The sequence below is a fragment of the Somniosus microcephalus genome, chromosome 2, assembly GCF_052327205.1.
Source record: "Somniosus microcephalus isolate GS21.2 chromosome 2, FLI_Smic_1.0, whole genome shotgun sequence".
NCBI classification, from domain to species: Eukaryota; Metazoa; Chordata; class Chondrichthyes; order Squaliformes; family Somniosidae; genus Somniosus; species Somniosus microcephalus.
In genome coordinates, this window is record NC_140988.1 from 368,854,065 (window position 1) to 368,873,669 (window position 19,605).

The 19,605-nt window shown below is 48.3% G+C and overlaps 1 protein-coding gene across 1 annotated transcript in view; it reads left to right on the top strand.

Annotated features, from left to right (window-relative positions):
- The window catches only part of LOC147123754 (dedicator of cytokinesis protein 2-like), a 1,461,504-nt gene that overhangs the window by 465,795 nt on the left and 976,104 nt on the right, over nt 1-19,605 (top strand). Inside the window, exons 21-24 of the mRNA XM_085975685.1 lie at nt 3,526-3,626; nt 4,387-4,521; nt 8,667-8,778; nt 11,634-11,704. Of these exons, the coding sequence (XP_085831811.1) occupies nt 3,526-3,626; nt 4,387-4,521; nt 8,667-8,778; nt 11,634-11,704 (419 nt within the window). The remainder of the gene's footprint in view (nt 1-3,525; nt 3,627-4,386; nt 4,522-8,666; nt 8,779-11,633; nt 11,705-19,605) is intronic.

The window sequence follows — 19,605 nt, forward strand, 5'->3', positions numbered from 1 at the left end:
AGATGAAAATGAGTATGTTCTGTGACTAAGGTATGAGATCAGGGTAAGCAATATTCAGTGATGCTGCTCCCATTTGTTGGGCATTATTGGTGCAATTGGCTGCATAACAACAATTGTAATTCATTATGTGAAGTAAAGTGATATGATAAAACACTAAATAAATATTTCTATCTGAAAATTAACTCAATTTAATTTTCTTCTTTAATAAAACTGAAGGATGCACCCTTCCTGTGCATGTGTTTGAATGTGTGTTACAATTTGCCTCAGTGTCAAGCCAAAGCTCAGTCGCTCCTGGGACGGATATGTTGATGGGAGTTAGATCAGTGTTTCTCAAACTTGGGTCCGTGGTCACCTGGCAGTCCACAGAGACTTTCCAGGGGGTCCGCGACCGGAGGTAGTTTCAAGCCTGCTGCTCTTTATAAAACCAACACTGATTCAGTTCTGGCGAATTATTCTCCGCAGCCGGGCCCGCCTCCTCACAGAGACCCACAGCTCTCACTCCCTTTGCAATGAGCGCTCCCTGCCGGTCGAGCCGATTCCTCTCCCCTGGCGCGGCGATACTGCGCCATCCTCCCGACACGCGGTCAGGGCGCCTGCAGGGGGGGGGGGGGGGGCCCTTCAAACACGTGCCCGAACGTGTTCACGCCAAGACGTACAATCCCACCGTGCAGCTGTTACAGAACATGCCAGTGGGATGGTGCGGCGGTGAGTCACGCTTCCAGCAGCATCCCAGCAGCTAGTGTGTGGGTGCTCGTTCCCTCACTCACCCTGGCCAGCCTGCTGACGGTTTTAAAAATTGTCCAGCGCTAAGTGGCTAATAATGGCCATCTGTTGCTGAGGAGTAACCAGAACTGGTATGAGAAGCAGGAACACCCATCTCACTGATACCTTTAAATAAATACCTGTTTTCTTCAAAGCATCATTAAAACACTCTTCACATGCAACACTTTCATATTATGAGTATTCTATATTATTATAATTTAGATGGGGGCGTCCGCGATTACTAATTCATTTGAAAAGAGGTCCTTCAACCGAAAATGAAGAAGGGTGGGAGGAGGCTCGTGTGGAGCATAAACACCGGCATAGACCTGTTGGGCCGAATGGCCTGTTTCTGTGCTGTAAATCCTGCGTAACTGTGCGATTGTTATTTAATGACCCCTGCTTTGGTGTTAAAGGTAGGATCAGACTGGGCTAAGATTCCCTCTATGTCTCATAGCCTGCCGACCCTCACCGTGAAAGCTCACATACGAAGAAGGGTCATTCAGGAAAGATATCAGAGGGCAGCCAAAACACAAGGGCCTGTACTGTGGGGGAAAAGTCAGTGGAAAGGAGGCTAGAGAAGCTGGGATTGTTCTCCTCGGAGCAGGAAAGGCTCAGGGGAGACTTAATGGAGGGTTCAAAATCATGAGGGGTTTTGATAGAGTAAATAAGGAGAAACTGTTATCCACTGGCAGAACCAAAGGATGCAGATTTGAGATAATTGGCAAAGCAGAGAGTGAGATGAGGAGAATTATTTTTGCGCAGCGAGTTCTTTTGATCTGGAATGCACTGTCTGAAAGGGCGGTGGAAGCAGGTTCAAATGTATAAGAGATTAGCGTGTAAAGTTAAGGCACATGGGATTGGGGGCAAGGTACTGACTTGGATAGAGAACTGGTTGGCAGACAGAAAGCAAAGAGTTGGAATAAACGGGTCTTTTTCCGAATGGCAGGCAGTGACTAGTGGGGTACCGTAGGGATCAGTCCTTGGACCCCAGCTATTCACAATATACATTAATGATCTAGATAAGGGAACTAGATGTAATATCTCCGAGTTTGCAGACGACACAAAGCTGGGTGGGCGTGTGTGCTGTGAGGAGGATGCCGAGAAACTCCAGGATGATTTGGACAGGTTGGGTGATTGGGCAGATGCATGGCAGATGCAATATAACATTGATAAATGCGAGGTTATCCACTTTGGTGTCAAAAACAGGAAGGCAGATTATTATCTGAATGGCAATGGATTGGGAGAAGGGGAAGTGCAACGAGACCTGGGAGTCCTTGTGCACCAGTCGCTGAAGGTAAGCATGCAGGTGCAGCATGCGGTTAAGAAGGCAAATGGTATGTTGGCCTTCATAGCGAGAGGGTTTGAGTACAGGAACAAGGATGTCTTGCTGCAGTTGTACAGGGCCTTGGTGAGACCACATCTCGAGTATTGTGTGCAGTTTTGGTCACCTTATCTGAGGAAGGATGTTCTTGCCATGGAGGGAGTGCAGCGAAGATTCACCAGGCTAATACCTGGGATGGCAGGAATGACGTATGAAGAGAGATTGGGTCAATTGGGCTTATACTCGCTGGAGTTTAGAAGAATGAGAGGGGATCTCATTGAAACTAATAGAATTCTGACAGGACTGGACAGACTAGATGCAGGAAGGATGTTCCCGATGGTCGGGGAGTCCAGAACCAGGGGTCACAGTCTAAGGATAAGGGGTAAGCCATTTAGGACAGAAATGAGGAGGAATTTCTTCACCCAGAGAGTGGTGAACCTGTGGAAGTCTCTGCCACAGAAGGCAGTTGAGGTCAATTCATTAAATATATTCAAGAAGGAGTTAGATATATTTCTTAAGGCTAAAGGGATCAAGGGATATGGGGAGAAGGCAGGGACAGGGTACTGAATTTGGATGATCAGCCATGATTGCATTGAATGGCGGAGCAGGCTTGAGGGGCCGAATGGCCTACCCCTGCTCCTATCTTCTATGTTTCTATGTAACTTCCAAAAGGGAATTGGATGTATGCTTGAAAAGGAAAAATCTGCAGGGGTCTGGGCAAAGAGTGGGGAGTTTTTTTTAATATTCATTCGTAGGATGTGGACATCGCTGGCAAGGCAAACACTTATTGCCCATCCCTAGTTGCCCTTGAGAAGGTGGTGGTGAGCCGCCTTCTTGAACCGTGAATGGATCTTGGTGCGAGTTAGGACACGGGCAGCAGAGTTTTGGATGAGCTTGTGTTTATGGAGGGTGAAAGATGGGAGGCCGGCCAGGAGTGAGTTACAATAGTTAAGTCTACAGGTAACCAAGGCATGGATTGAGGGTTTCAGCAGCAGATGAGCTGAGGCAGGGGCCGAGTCGGGCGATGTTAGGGAGGTAGAAGTAGGCGGTCTTAGTGATGGCACGAATATGTGGTTGGAAGCTCATCTCAGGGTCAAATACGACATCAAGGTTGCAAACAGTCTGGTTCAGCCTCAGACAGTTTTTTTTAAATTCGTTGATGGGATGTGGGTGTCGCTGGCAAGGCCGGCATTTATTGCCCATCCCTAGTTGCCCTCGAGAAGGTGGTGATGAGCCGCCTTCTTGAACTGCTGCAGTCCATGTGGTGAAGGTGCTCCCAGCTCTTTCAAAGAGCTGGCAGAGGCACGATGGGCCGAATGACCTCCTTCCATCATGTAAGATTCTATGAGGAGAATAAGCTGGCGAGCGGAGCGTGTTTGATTGTGAAAGAAGAGTTGAATATTGATGTTTTAACATGTTGTTATATCTTCTTGTGGTTTCAGGTGTTTCTCATTGGGCTGATAGCAGACAGGAAGTTCCAACACTTCAACGCTGTCCTGGAAGCCTACATCCGACAGCACTTCAGCGCCACCTTGGCTTATAAGTACGTGCGACAAAAAATATCTTTCAAATCAAGTTAGCGTTTAAGTAGATGAGTCGAAGGCCGATGATTTCAGTTGGACCTGTCACCCCTGAACAGAAGTCAGTCTCAGCAAAGGAAAGGCTCGCATTGCAAAATTGAGCAGTCGGATGGTGTGTGACTTGGAGGGGAACTTGGAGGTGGTGGTGTTCCCATGCGCCTGCTGCCCTTGTCCTTCTAGGTGGAAGAGGTCGCGTGTTTGGGAGGTGCTGCCGAAGAAGCCTTGGCGAGTTGCTGCAGTGCATCTTGTAGATGGTACACACTGCAGCCACGGTACGCCGGTGGTGGAGGGAGTGAAGGTTTAAGGTGGTGGATGGGGTGCCAATCAAGCGAGCTGCTTTGTCCTGCATGGTGTCGAGCTTCTTGAGTGTTGTTGGAGCTGTGCTCATCCAGGCAAGTGGAGAGTATTCCATCACACTCCTTACTTGTGCCTTGTAGATGGTGGAAAGGCGTTGGGGAGTCAGGAGGTGAGACACTCGCCGCAGAATACCCAGCCTCTGACCTGCTCTTGTTGCCACAGTTGGTTAGTTAAGCCTGTAGCTACTGTAAGTCATGAAGAATGGCAGCTCTGACAGGAGGAACGCACTCGAGGGAACCATTCTTCAGCAAGGCTCCGTGTCTCCAGGAAACGGGCGGAAGCTGCGGTAGACAAAACGCATAGTGGATTACTCCGCAGTGTTTGAGTTAGCGCTCTCTCTAATATTGGAACCCCTTTTCGTTACAGGAAGCTGCTGTCGGTGCTGACGGACTACGTCGACACTGCAAGCCGTGGCTTGGAATGCGAGCCTCTGAAGCGAGCCTTTAAAGCGTTAGAATACATCTTTAAGTTCACAGTCCGGTCGAGAAGCCTCTACTCGCAGTGAGTCCCTCTCTATCACTTGGCCGTGCCGCTGAGCAATCTCCCGGCATCACTGCTGTGTCGATCCCGAATACTAAACACCTCTACTGCTGCTACAAACTGTCAGCTCGTCTTGTTAACCGCCCGTTAAACGCTTAAACCGAGTTTCTCGTTTTAATGTGATTCTGCCCGTCACCTCTCAGGGGCCTTTCAAGGGGGTAGTCTGAGGTGAATGCTGCTACTGGCTTGCCTCTGGGACGTCGGTCTGAAACCTGCCCAGATCGATGGGCCGAACAGTACTTTGCTTTTGTCACAAGTGTGGGCCTCATGTGTACTGACTTTAGGCACCTGTACCCAGCTCATAGAATCATGCCACACATACATGGAGGCCATTCTGCCCATCGTGCCTGTGCCAGCTCTTTGAAAGAGCGATCCAATTAGTCCCACTCACCTGCTCTTGTTACACAGCCCTGCTATCTTTTCCCCTTCGAGTATTTATCCAATTCTTTATGAAAGTCACTACTGAATCTGCTTCCACCCCCCTTTCAGGCAGCACATCACAGATCACAACAACTCGCTGCGTAAAAATATTTCTCCTCATCATCCCCTCTGGTTATTTTGCCAATTACCTTAAATGTGCGTAATTATTTTTAAATTGAAAAGTAAACTAAAAATTACTTTAATAATCCTCTTTTTCAAGCAACTATCTCATTCTTTTTAAGAGAATTTGTTTGGGGGGTAATTTTGACTTTGTGTGATAATGTAAGACGGGCAATATTGATTCAGCCGCCTGTTATACACCCCTCCTGATTTTGTTTTCCATTGGAAGTCAAAATCATCCCCACGGACTCTGCTTCAATAGAGATTTATGACAGAAAATTCCCCACTCTAACCGTCCTCTGCGTGAAGACATATTTTCTAGCTCCCCCTTTCATTCTTCTTGTGCGAGTCGGTGGGAGCAATCTATCGCGACTGACCTTGTGATAACCCTTCTTAACCTTGAAGACCTCTACAGATCACTCCTTAACCTTCTCAACTCAAGAGAAAAAAGCTGCTATCATTTCTCAAATGCCTCTTCATAACTGCAGCCCTCATCCCCAGTAGCATCCTTGTGAAATCTCGGCTGCACCTTTTCCGTTGCTTTCTTCCTACTGTTCCTGTCCACAATGCTCCAGCAGCGACCTAACTAAGGTCTTCTACAAGCTCAACTGAACCTCCTTGCTTTTGTTCTTCCTGCCCTAGATATAAAGCCAGGGCCACGGAGGTGGGGGTGGGGGGATTTTATCCCCCAAACATGGGCAGGTTGGGGTCGGGTGTGATGTTAAGATGTTAGAAACCTGAATCCCGACCCCAACCTTCCTTTAACCCGCCCACTTCCAGTTTTAATGGAGGCGGGGTGTAGGTAGCCAACCCGCTTGCGGGAGCCGGGTTGGCAATTTAAATATTACATTGAGGCTGGGAGCATCATATTTAACCACCGTTTTAAATTTAACCCTGGCCGGCCGGGTTTCCCGGGCCTCGGAAACTCAGCGGCTAAAGGGAGGCGAGGACTGCTGGATCCAGGAGGTAAGTGCCTTTCCGCTTACCTGCTGAGTCCAGCGTCCCTGCTTCACTCGCCCCCCGCGATCGGACACCGCACCCCCGACCCCTTTCGATCTCCTCCACGAGGCCTCCAATCTCACCACCCAATCCATCCAATCTTCCCCCCCACCCCAGCTCTGGCTTCCGATCTCCCTTGTGGCCTCCGGACCCCGATCACCCCCTGGCTCAGGACTCCTACAGCCTGCTGCTCAAGGCCTACCCGCCCTAACCAACCAACCTCTCAATCTGGCTGGCTGCAGCTGGGAATCGGAGACAAAAAAAATATTAATCAGGTCCTGCCATTAAAATCGGCAGGACCTGAGGGAAACCCGTTCTTCCGGGTTTCCCAACCTCAATCCAGCCCCTCCCCGCTCTCTCCCCGCCTCTGAATTAATATCCAGCCCAAGGATTCCATTTGCCTTTTTAATGGCCTTATCTACTTGCGTTGCCAACTTTAATGATCTATATATCTACACATCAAGATCCCTCTGCTCCTCCATTCCATTTAAAATCTTTTCATTGACCCCAGCATTGATATTCTTACCTCGATGAGCATAAAAATCAGTGAGCAACAGAATCTCAGCTTCAGGATCCCTTTTAAATGATTAAAAAGCGAAAGAAATCCGTTCACCACATGGAATGCAGTGGGTCAAGATGGCGGCCCACCACCAGCTTCTCAAGGGTAACTAGGGATGGGCAATAAATACCGGCCTTGCCAGCGATGCTCACACCCCGAGAGTTACATTTAAATTAGCCGTCGCAATAGCCTACTTACCGACAGTGGCTGCAATTCAAAAGTATTTCATTGGCCATGAAATACTTTGAGACATCCTGAAAGGTGCTTTATGAATGCAAATCTCTATTTTTTTCTCTTGTGCATAGCCACCTGAGGAACCTTTCCCTTAGTTGGCAGTTTAATATGGATGGCAATAAATAATTCATCGGCAGCACCTACCAAACCCGCGACCTCTACTGCCTAGAAGGACAAGGGCAGCAGGCGCATGGGAACACCACCACCCCCAAGTTCCCCTCCAAGTCACACACACCATCCTGACTTAGAAATATATCGGCCGTTCCCTCACTGTCGCTGGGTCAAAATCCTGGAACTCCCTCCCTAACAGCACTGTGGGAGCACCTTCACCACACGGACTGCAGCGGTTCAAGGAAAAAGACTTGCATTTGTATGTCGCCTTTCACGACCACCTGACGTCTCAAAGAGCATTACAGCCAATGAAGTACTTTTTGAAGTGGAGTCACTGTTGTAATGCGGGAAACGCGGCAGCCAATTTGCGCACAGCAAGCTCCCACAAACAGCAATGTGATAATGACCAGATAATCTGTTTTTGTTATGTTGATTGAGGGATAAATATTGGACAAGGACACCGAGGATAACTCCCTGCTCTTCTTCAAATAGTGCCATGGGCTCTTTTACGTCCAACTGGAAGTGCAGACGGGGCCTCAGTTTAACGTCTCATCCAAAAGACGGCATCTCTGACAGTACAGCACTCCCTCAGCACTGCACTGAGAGTGTCAGCCTAGCTTTATGTGCTCAGCTCTTGGAGTGGGACTTGAACCCATGACCTCTGACTCAGAAGCAAGTGCGCTACCTACTGAGCCACAGCTCAGCACCACCTTTTCAAGCACAATTAGGGATGGGCACTAAATCTTGGTCTTGTCAGCAACGCCCACATCCCATGAACGAATAATAAATAAATAAATAATGAAATAAATAATTTGAAGTACTCCAGCAGAGTTTTGCAGCCAAAGTGGAAAGTGCAGCAAATAAGCATTTCTCAGACCTGGAAACTGGGAGATAGCTGAGCCCCTTTATAGTGCTGACAGAGAAAGGGACGGAGTGGAGAAAACAGCGCCAAAATGGAAGGGAATATGAGTGGAAATGAGTGAGAGACACTAGCTGGAAGACAGCTATGGTCTGAAAAAAGAATTGCATTTATTTAACACCTTTCACAATGTTCGGACGTCCCAAAACACTTGACAGCCGATTAAGTGCTTTTGAAGTGTAGTCACTGTCGTATTGTAGGAAACGCAGCAGCCAATTTGCGCACAACAAAATCCCACAAACAGCAATGTGGTAATGACCAGGTAATCTGTTTTAGTGATGTTGATTGGGGGTGATTATTGGCCAGGATACCAGGGAGAACTCCCCTGCTCTTCTTAGAATAATGCCATGGGATCTTTTATGCCCAGAGAACAGGTGGGGCCTTGGTTTAACGTCTCATTCAAAAGACAGCACTTCTGACAGTGCAGCACTTCCTCAGTACTGCACTGGGTGTGTCACCATAGATTTTGTGCTCATGTCTCACAGAATGGGACTATGAACCCACGACCTTCTGACTCAGGGAAGAGGTGATACCCACTGAGCCATGGCTGACACCTGGTGGTGTAAGAGGGGAACAATAATTGGAATTGATTGGGAATGGGAATGGGAATGGGATCTGAAGTGGCTTTTGATCTCTGGTTGACCTGAAAATCCACCCACTGCAGCCACGCAAGTCATTAAGCATTTAAAGAATAACAAAGGGGTGAAAACCATACCTCACCAACTAACTGTTGGCTCGTTTCAGGCTGTATGAGGGGAAGGAAGAGAAGGAGTACGAAGAATCGGTGCAAAAACTGTTTATGACATTTAACATCCTGATGGAGTCAACACTGGAAGGCAACACTTTACTCATGCAGGTAAATATGTCTCCCGTCAACAGAAGAACATAAAAACATAAGAAATAGGAGCAGGAGTAGGCCATTTGGCCCTTCGAGCCTGCTCCGCCATTCAATGAGATCACGGCTGATCATCGACCTCAATTCCACTTTCCCGCCCGATCCCCATATTCCTTGGCTCCCTTAGTATCCAAAAATCTATCTATCTCAGCCTTGAATATACTCAACGACTGAGCCTCCACAGCCCTCTGGGGCAGAGAATTCCAAAGATACACAACCCTCTGAGTGAAGAAATGTCTTCTTATCTCGGTCCCCTTCTACGACCCCCTGGTTCTAGACTCCCCAGCCAGGGGAAACAGCCACTCAGCATCTACCCTGTCAAACCCTCTAAGAATTTTATACATTTCAATGAGAGATCATAAACTAATAGCTAAAGGAATGTCATTTATTAATTTGACAGATACGTACATGAGGGAGAAAGGAATAGAAGGATATGCTGATAGGGTGAGATAAAGTAGGGTGGGAGGAGGCTCGTGTGGAGCATGGACCATGATGTAAGAAAACTACTAGGCACTTGGTCTAAGCGTTAAACAAAGCTTTAATCAGCTGTTTTACAACATGGAGGTCTAGTTGTGTCCTTCACTAGTTCCTGTTAAGAATGTCCTGCGCAAGCTGGGCCCGTGCCTGAGTATTTATACTCTCCCTGGACAGCGCCACCCGTAGGCCGCTCAGTATTATTTCATAAGTCTTTCTTTCATGAATGACTGATTCATGTCAGACCAGTTGGGCCAAGTGGCTTGTTTCTGTGCTGTAAAATTCTATGTAATCCTATTCTACGCTGTTCACCTTTTCTTAAGTAAATCACTTAGAAGTTTAAGCCTAAAATGAGGTCTGATGCGCTTCTGCTTGTCGAAGTCAGCGAAGAGGTCTTATGGAGGCATGGGGTAACTCTAATAGTTAAAATAATTAATGGAACAGTCATTCTGTTCATTATCCAAGGCATGTTACCAAGAGCTTAGCTGGATATTAAGGCTTGTGAAGATGCTCTCAAAGGGTATAGGGAATCGGGACATATCTGTGAGAGTGATCTAAGATATAAATCTGGACTAAGAAGGATAGAGAAATATCTAAAAATGTAACTAGACGGCTTGAGGGCAGTTTTTGTTCGTGTTTTCAGGGAGGGAATGATCTGAAAATCACGGTGCAGCACTTACAGCCTCTTTCCTGCCACCATTCTGGGACAGACCAGGACGAGCAGTGCTTGTCATGAATCTCATCATTCATGAAGAAATAACTCATGAAGTAACACTGGGCGGCCAGCTGGTGGCGCCGTCCAAGGAGTATAAATACTCGGGCGTGGGCCCTGCTTGCTCAGGATGTTTCTGTAACCAGGAACTAGTGATGTAACTAGAAAACTCATGGTTTTGAAACAGTTGATTAAAGCCTTGTTTTTTACTCAAGCCAAGTGCTCAGTAGTCTTTTTACATCAGTGCTGCCGTGCCAGAGAAGGTGGGAGTCCTCCTTACAATATGCGGATCAGGGTCCTATGATATAGTTAAAGCCCCGACGCAATCTTGACCTTCCAAAGGGCAGAGAGCAACTAAAATGCCGGGAATGAAAAGAAATCAACGGGGTTTTTTTTTCTGAAAAGCAGCAATATAGGGAATCAACAAAAAAAAACATGGAAGGAGTAAAATGACAAAAGGATGTGAAAATAAGCAAACAATATAAATCTCACAAAGAAATAATGCAGTAACGTTACCTATCAACAGCAAATGCTGGAAATCCTCAGTAGGTCAGGCAGCACCTGTGGAGCGAGAAACAGAGTTAACGTTTCAGGTCGATGACCCTTCGTCAGAGTAGTCGCATTCTGGTGATTAGGAAATGCCAGTGTAGGAAACATTGGCTGATTGGCCTCTTGCGGTACCAGAATGTTTGAGTCTTTAGGATGGTTAAAAGTAGAAAAATATATGTTAACTTTAAAAATTATTTGATCATACTAAACTTGATTATAAGTAGTAAAAACAGAAAATGCTGGAAATACTCAGCAGGTCAGGCAGCATCTGTGGAGAGAGAAACAGAGTTAATGTTTCAGGTCGATGACCCTTCGTGACCTGAAACGTTGACTCTTTGTTTCTCTCTCCACAGATGCTGCCTGACCTGCTGAGTATTCCCAGCATTTTCTGTTTTTATTTCAGATTTCCAGCATCCGCAGTATTTTGCTTTTGATTATAAGTAGTCCCCACTATACCATGTAGTGCTTTTATGGATCCTGCAAATCCATTGGCAGGATAGGCGCACCAACGTCAGTGTTCTTGCTCAGGCCAACACCCCCAGCATCGAAGCTTTGACCACGCTCAATCAGCTCCAATGGACCGGTCACATTGTCCGCATGCCCGATACGAGGCTCCCACAACAAGCGCTCTACTCGGAGCTCCGGCACGACAAGAGAGCCCCAGGTGGGCAGAGGAAACACTTCAAGGACACCCTCAAAGCCGCCTTGAAAAAGTGTAAACATCCCCACTGACACCTGGGAATCCCTGGCCCAAGACCGCACAAAGTGGAGGAGAAGCATCCGGGAAGGCGCCGAACACCCCGAGCCTCTTCACTGGGAGCCAAGCGCAAACAGCGGAAGGGGCGCACGTCAACCCAAGCACCCCATCCACCCGTCCCTTCAACCACTGTCTGCCCCACCTGTGACAGAGACTGTAGGTCCCGCATTGGACTCATCAGTCACCTGAGGACTCATTTATAATGTGGAAGCAAGTCATCCTCGGTTCCGAGGGACTGCCTAAGAGTAGAGATGTAGTGCTTGAACAGTGCAGGAATCTGATGACTCGTAAATTAACCATATTCCCTCATTTGTTCTATTTCAGGGAGCATCGCTCAAGTACTTGCCGACAGTCTTGCAGGACGTTGCAGCGATATTTGATCCGGTCTTACTGAGGTAGGCCGCTTTTCAGCGATAAAGTCAACTGGAACTGAGATCTGCCCTGATGTGTAATTGGGTCGAGGCAGCACACGGACCAAGAAGGCCTCAGCTCTAGTTCCTCAGTCAGTGCTGAGTTTGAGTATCTCATCTAGGGCGGCCTTAGGAGTCCATAATTGGGCTGGAGGGGTGGGGTGGGAGGAAAGAGAATTGAAAGCAAGAAAAGAGACTTGCATTTCTATAGTGCCTTTCATGACAACCGGACATCCCAAAGCGCTTTACTGCCAATGAAGTGCTTTTTGGAGTGTAGTCACTGTTGTAATGTAGGAAACGCAGCAGCCGATTTGCATACAGCAAGCTCCCACAAACAGCAATGTGATAATGACCGGATAATCTGTTTTTGTTATGTTGGTTGAGGGATAAATATTGGACAAGGATACCGAGGATAACTCCCTGCTCTTCTTCGAATAGTGCCATGGGATCTTTTACGTCCACCTGGAAGAGCAGACGGGCCTCAGTTTAACGTCTCATCCAAAAGATGGCATCTCTGACAGTACAGCACTCCCTCAGCACTGCACTGTAGTGTCAGCCTAGCTTTATGTGCTCAAGTTCTTGGAGTGGGACTTGAACCCATGACCTCCTGACTCAGAAGCGTGTTCCAGAGGAGGCGTGAGGGATGGGGGGAATGACTAAAAATCGGAAAGGCCTCTCAAAATGGGATTATAGAGGCTATTAAGTGGTTGTTAAGGGCCTTGGAGGCAGGATGGAAAGGGGGTCAGAAAACACGCTTTTGGGAAAATTGTTCAGAGGCGGGATGGGGCCCGCCTGCCATTTTTAGCGATTTTAACACCTCACACGCCTCCAATCCCGCCTCCTCGGGCCTGGCAAAATCGAGCCCAATGTGAGGGATAAATATTGGCCAGGACACCGGGGAGAACTCCCCTGCTCTTCAAAATAGTGCCATGAAATCTTTTACTGAGGAGGAATTTCTTCTCTCAGAGGGTCGTCAATCTGTGGAATTCACCACCCCAGAGAGCCGTGGGGGCTGGGTCATTAAATACATTTAAGGTGGAGATAGACAGATTTTTGCAAGATAAGGGAATGAAGGGCTGTGGGGAACGGGCAGGGAAGTGGCTTTGAGCCCAAGATCAGCCATGATCTTATTGAATGGCGGAGCAGGCTCGAGGGGCCAAGTGGCCTATTCCTGCTCCTATTTCTTATGTTCACCGGCCCTATCGCCATACCCCTTGATGCCCTTACTAGTCAGAAATCTATCGACTTCTGTCTTGAACATACCCAATGACTGAGCCTCCACAGCCCTCTGGGGTAGAGAATTCCAAAGATTCACCACCCTCTGTGTGAAGAAATTTTTTCTCATCTCAGTCCTTTTATCTTGAGGCTGTGGCCCCTGGTTCTAGACTCCCCAGCCAAGGGAAACATTCTCCCAGCATCCATCCTATCCAACCCTGTAATAATTTTGTATGCTTCAATGAGATCCCCTCTCACTCTTCTGAATTCAAGAGAATACAGGCCTAGTGTACTCAATCTCTTCTCATACGACAGTCCCGCCACCCCAGGAATTCCAGAGCCCAGGCAGCTGAAGGCACGGCCGCCAATGGTGGAGTGTTGGAAATCGGGGATGCGCAAGAGGCCAGAATCGGAGTGGTGCAGAGATCAGAAGGTTGTAGGACTGGAGGAGTTTCAGAGATAGGGCGGGGTGAGACCATGGAGGGATTTGAGCACAAGGATGATAGTCACGTGTCTGCTTTGATCTGGTGTGTACTGTGCAGGTAGGAGAACCACCGCTCAGGTCTGTGCAAGCTGCTCAGTACCCAGGAAGTATCGGAGTTTGTTTTTTTAACATGAATTCTTGTGCTCCTTTAAAGCGCGGGATGTCAGTGCTTGGGAATGGAGCACTTTCCATTCCAATCGCTTCAATGTCAGCGTCGAGCACTCTCAGTTGAGGTCCAGCATGGTTAGTGTAAAATGAGGTCCCCCTCCAGTTTATCCCAGCATTGGGGTAAAAATTCTGATGTCCCTGCTCCTGGCATTGGCCAGGACTCCCTGTCGCAAAATTGCGCACTCCCAGCCCATGAATGATTGGCCCGGAATTTGCGGTAGTAATAACGGTGAGGCTGTCAGTGCTGTCTTTACTGTATACAACTGATAGCAAATCTGAAGTTGCTGTCAGTGATATGCTGTTCCTCCACAGGGTGCGCTGTTGCAGTCATCACAGATGCAAACAACACAGAATCAGTGATTGACATGAACTTCATCTTTTTACGCACTATTCTCTCTGCAAAAACCATTGGAAAAGTTAAACCTTGTTGAACGAGGTGTAACTGAGTTTTGAACGGCGTATTAAGTCGTAATTAGTGCTGAACAACCTCTCTGGCCCTGAAAAACTAACTTTAGAAGTGTGGAGTTTCATTATTTTCATTCCATGGTAAAAATTCCATAGATTTTTAAAGTAATAAAACCTAATTTTTATTTTACTTTTTAAAGTTTGTTTATGATATTTCAGCTTATACCCTAATCCCATGTTTAAGTCCCAATCTTTATCTCTGTAAAATGATTAAAAAGTGAATTATAAACCAGTGCTTTTTACTTCCTGGTTTGCTGTCTGTGAGAGTTCTTCATTTTGATTGGCTGTTCAGCCTGCTTGATGACATCACTGTTCATGGACACTTGAGGTTCCCTACAGATGGTGCCAGAATGAAACTGACATCGTAATTGAGTAAATCGGCACCACAGACCCCGCTAAATCTTTGTGGGCAGCTTTCTGCGAGGTCAGCGGCGTGTGCGTCCCTTTGCCGCTGACTGCAAAATCTGGGTCAATGTCTTTTAAAGTTAATGGCGTATTGGAATTTAACCCCACTGTGCCTCACCCCCAAACTGGGAACAGCACCCCCTACTGCACCAGTGCGATTTATGATTCCCAAAGCATTTCACCACCAGGGGTGGTTTTCCTCACCTCATGTCTGGGTCTGTTATAAACTAATTGATTGCTATGATTAGTCAACAACTGCGTTAACATTGTGACACGTGACCACCAGGATGGTAGATGGTAGACAGTGAACAAAATTGACCTTGGTTCTATTTTTATCGAGCAAATCCTATGTTCCGAAAAGCATCAGTCTCCAGCTCACAGAAATGTACTTCCCAGTTTCTGGGGTGATCTAGTGCCAAGTCACGTACAGTTTGAGGGAACTTTTGCGTTCTTAACTCAGGCTCATTGAAGACTGCAGTCTAATTAATGCAAGCTAAAACGCCTCACACATATCTGACTGGAGACCTTAGTTTTCTCAGCCCCAGCTAGACTCGAACCCAGCTGAACTTTGTGTTGTAATATGCCAACCTTTTGAAATTAATATTTTTCCCATTATATTTTTCACTGCGGTGCCTAACTCTGTGTCTCTCATCAATTATGCAGTTCCTGGCCTTGAATTCACCTCCCTTTGATTAGATAGCCTCCACAGGCCAGTTCCAACCCTTCCAATTAACCCCACTAACCCCTGATATTTTCTTTTCAAACGCTTCCTTTATTTAACTTTGTTTCTTTCCTTTTACCCAGTGCTTATGTTATCGGATCGGTAATTCAGAGACTGGGGGCTTGAATTTCATCGGGCCGTTGAGGCGGGGATTGGAGGAGTGTGGGGGGTTAAAATTGCAAAAACTGGCGGGCGGGCCCAACCCCACCTCCATCCCGCCTCCAAGCAATTTTCATTAAATTGTGTCTACTAGTCCCGCCTCCGTCCTGCTTCCAAGAGGCGGGATAGGCCGTTAAGGCCCTTAACAAGCACTAAATTGCCTCTATAATGCCATTTTGATAAGCCTTTGTGATTTTAACCCTTTTCCCACATGAAGCACGCCTGTTCTGAAACACGACGGTGAAACCTGGCGGGAGCACAATTGGATTGCTGACTATCAGCTGCAGCTCAACCATTAAAGAGGAGATTTGATCAGCCATCATTTGCAGGTGGCAGGACTTTGTTGTCTCAGGTCTGGGGGAACTTTTAGAAGGCATAACCACAGCTGTGGAAGTTTGGAGCCTGACACTCATCTCCAATGTGACATCCTGGGAAACCCCTCTCGCCACCTTCACTGAGCGCTTCCTCAACTGAGGCATATACCAGAAGTATGGGAGCCATTTATTTCCTTCCCTTCTGGACATCAGATGAGGACGAAGACCAGCCGTGGCACCAGCAGAACCAGGAACAACAGCAGCAGCAACAACAGCAGCACCAACAGCAGCAGCAACAACAGCAGCAGCAACAACAGGAGCGCCAAGCTGCTGCTCACCCACCTGAAGCTGCACAGGCCAGAAGGGGCCAGTGCATGGAAGCCTGTCGGCGCAGGAGATACCCCCCAAACAGGGTCTATAGACACATGGTCAGCGACCTCAACATGTCTGAGCAGCAGTGCCAAAGGCGGCTCCAACTTTCGCGGAGGTAGTGGGTGACATCTGCGCAATGCTGCAACAAGACCTGCAGGCCAGAGGACCAGGTGGACAACCCTTACCAGTGGCCGTCAAAGTCACCACCGCACTCAATTTTTTTGCCTCAGGCTCATTCCAGGGATCAGCAGCAGACATCAGCGGCATCTCCCAGGCGGCCGCACACACTTGCATCACGCAGGTAACCGATGCCCTCTTTGCCATCGTGCACAATCACATCCATTTCACCAAGGATCAAGCAAGTGTCACGGTGCGTGCAGTTGGATTAGCTAATCTGGCAGGCTTTCCAAGGGTGCAGGGCGTCGTTGACTGCACACATGTGGCCCTTAAGGCACCCCATCGCAATCCAGGTATTTTTGTCAACCGCAAGGGCTTCCACTCCCTTAACGTTCAGCTGGTGTGTGACCACAAGAAGAAAATTATGCATGTCTGTGCCAATTACCCTGGCAGTTGCCATGACTCCTTCATACTGCGCCAGTCGAGTGTGCCTCCGCTATTCAGTCCGCCAGACCAACTTAACGGATGGTTACTTGGAGACAAGGGCTATCCCCTGAAGACGTGGCTAATGACACCGTTGAGGAGCCCATCCAACGAAGCTGAGGAGAGCTACAACTCCAGCCATATGTCCAACAGAGCCATAATCGAGCAAACCATTGGTTTGCTGAAGATGCGCTTCAGATGCCTGGATAGATCAGGTGGAGCCCTGCAGTACACAGCAGCCAGGGTCTCCAGAATCATCGTGGTTTGCTGTGCACTTCACAACATGGCACAGCGTCGTGGCTTGCAGATTCCTGAGGATCAAGTGGCTCGTCACATATCCTCCTCAGATGAGGAGGAGGAGGAGAGCGAAAACAAACATCTTGCAGAGGCCCATCAACCAGTGGCAGCAGTACGCGAGAATATAGAAACATAGAAGATAGGAACAGGAGTAGGCCATTTGGCCCCTCGAGCCTGCTCCGCCATTCAATGAGATCATGGCTGATCATCCAAACTTAGTACCCTGTCCCTGCCTTCTCCCCATATCCGTTGATCCCTTTAGCCTTAAGAAATATATCCAACTCCTTCTTGAATATATTTAATGAATTGGCCTCAACTGCCTTCTGTGGTAGAGAATTCAGGTTCACCATTCTGGGGGAAGAAATTCCTCCTCATCTCTGTCCAAAAATACTTACCCCTTATCTTTAGACTGTGGCCCTTGGTTCTGGACTCCCCCGCCATCGGGAACATCCTTCCTGCATCTAGTCTGGTTAGTCCTGTTAGAATTTTATAAGTTTCAATGAGATCCCTTCTCATTCTTCTAAACTCCAGCGAGTATAAGCCCAATCGACCCAATCTCTCCTCATACGCCATTCCTGCCATCCCAGGTATCAGTCTGGTGAATCTTCACTGCACTCCCTCCATGGCAAGAACATCCTTCCTCAGATAAGGCGACCAAAACTGCACACAATACTCAAGGTGTGGTCTCACCAAGGCCCTGTACAACTGCAGCAAGACATCCTTGTTCCTGTACTCGAATCCTCTCGCTATGAAGGCCAACATACCATTTACCTTCTTAACCGCCTGCTGCACCTGCATACTTACCTTCAGCGACTGGTGCACAAGGACACCCAGGTCTCGTTGCACTTCCCCTTCTCCCAATCTATTGCCGTTCAGATAATAATCTGCCTTCCTGTTTTTGACACCAAAGTGGATAACCTCGCCTTTATCCACATTATACTGCATCTGCCATGCATCTGCCCAATCACCCAACCTGTCCAAATCATACTGGAGTTTCTCTGCATCCTCCTCACAGCACACACGCCCACCCAGCTTTGTGTCATCTGCAAACTTGGAGATATTACATCTAGTTCCCTCGTCTAGATCATTAATATATATTGTGAATAGCTGGGGTCCTAGCACCAATCCCTGCGGTACCCCACTAGTCACTGCCTACCAGTCAGAAGAAGACCCATTTATTCCAACTCTTTGCTTTCTGTCTGCCAACCAGTTCTCTATCCAAGTCAGTACCTTGCCCCCAATCCCTTGTGCTTTAACTTTACACGCTAATCTCTTATGCGGGACCTTATCGAAAGCCTTCTGAAAGTCCAAATACACCACATCCACTGGTTCTCCCTTATCTATTCTACCAGTTGCATCCTCAAAAAATTCCAGTAGATTAGTCAAGCATGATTTACCTTTTGTAAGGTAATGTACTATCAATACTCCTTCGATCAGCCACCAATTAGCGTCTCACTCTCCCGTTGCACCAGTGTGTATTTTTACACTGCCCACACCGCCTTCTCTGAGCGAGGTGAGCAATCCGTGCCAAATTAGAGGCCCTTTTATTCTGTGGGCTCGGACCCACGAGGAACTGGGTTGAGACTATCCCAACTCATTTCACATTTTCCCTTACAACCAGCAGAGGGAGAGAGAGGACGCTTCATCTCATCAATCCTCACTGGATTCTAGGCCCAGCACCACCTTCTCAGGGCAAATAAGGACGGGCGATAAATGTCGGCCTTGCTGGCGATGCCCACATCCCGCAAATGAATTTTTAAAAAAGACTATGGCCTAGAAATTCGGTGGGCTGCGCCACCAGTTAGCGCCTAAAGAGGGCACTCAGTGGCTTTAGCGCCACTGGCCACGCCTCTCGCGATATTTAGCTGGGGCGCTAATGGTGGCGTTAGCCTGTTGCGCTGCGCCGCCACCGATGACGTCATCGGTGTGCGCAGCGCCCCGCTGCCACCCCGATCGCGATATTTGGCAGCGACCGCCTCTGCAGCGCCGCTCGCTAATCGGGCCCGGTTCACGGGGCCTACCTGTGGCGGCAGTGGCGCAAATTAAGGTGGAGGTGCGGGGCGGCCGTTTTTTTCGGCGGCTGCCTGCCAGCACCTCCGTCCCCGGCCTCCTGATCTCCCCCCGCGGCAATGCCGGCTGTTTTCCGAGAGCCGGGCACTTCTCCTCGGTGCCAGGCTCTTTTGCCGGCGCTCGCGATCTCCGATCGCGCTGGTGCAGGCCCCTCCCCCTTAAGAATGGGAGGAAGGCCTGCAGTACTGCAACGCGCCGCGCCGCAGCGTGTGGCGCTGCGGCACATTGCGCAGCGATATTCAGTTTCAGCGCCCTAAGAGGGATGCGGAGCGCCTCGAGCCTCGCCCCGTGTTCCTCTTGGGGTGCTCAAGCTGAATTTCCGATGGTCGCTACTGCTCCAAATGCTGCGCTAAAACCGGCGCCCAGGCGAGCTTGGCGCCCCGTTTGCGGCTCCACCCAATTTCTCCCCCTATGTTCTAGGCCTAGCCCAGGAGGATGTATGGTATGGGAGAAGGAAGTGTCATTTGTTGAGTGTAGATGTGGAACTTGTATGAAGTTGGGGATTAAGCCACTTGGTTGTATTAGCGTAGCAAAACCTTCATTCTTTGTATCTGAACTCGGACGTTGAACCTGAATTCGGACGCAAGCGTGCTGCACAAAAAAGTGGGAAAATATT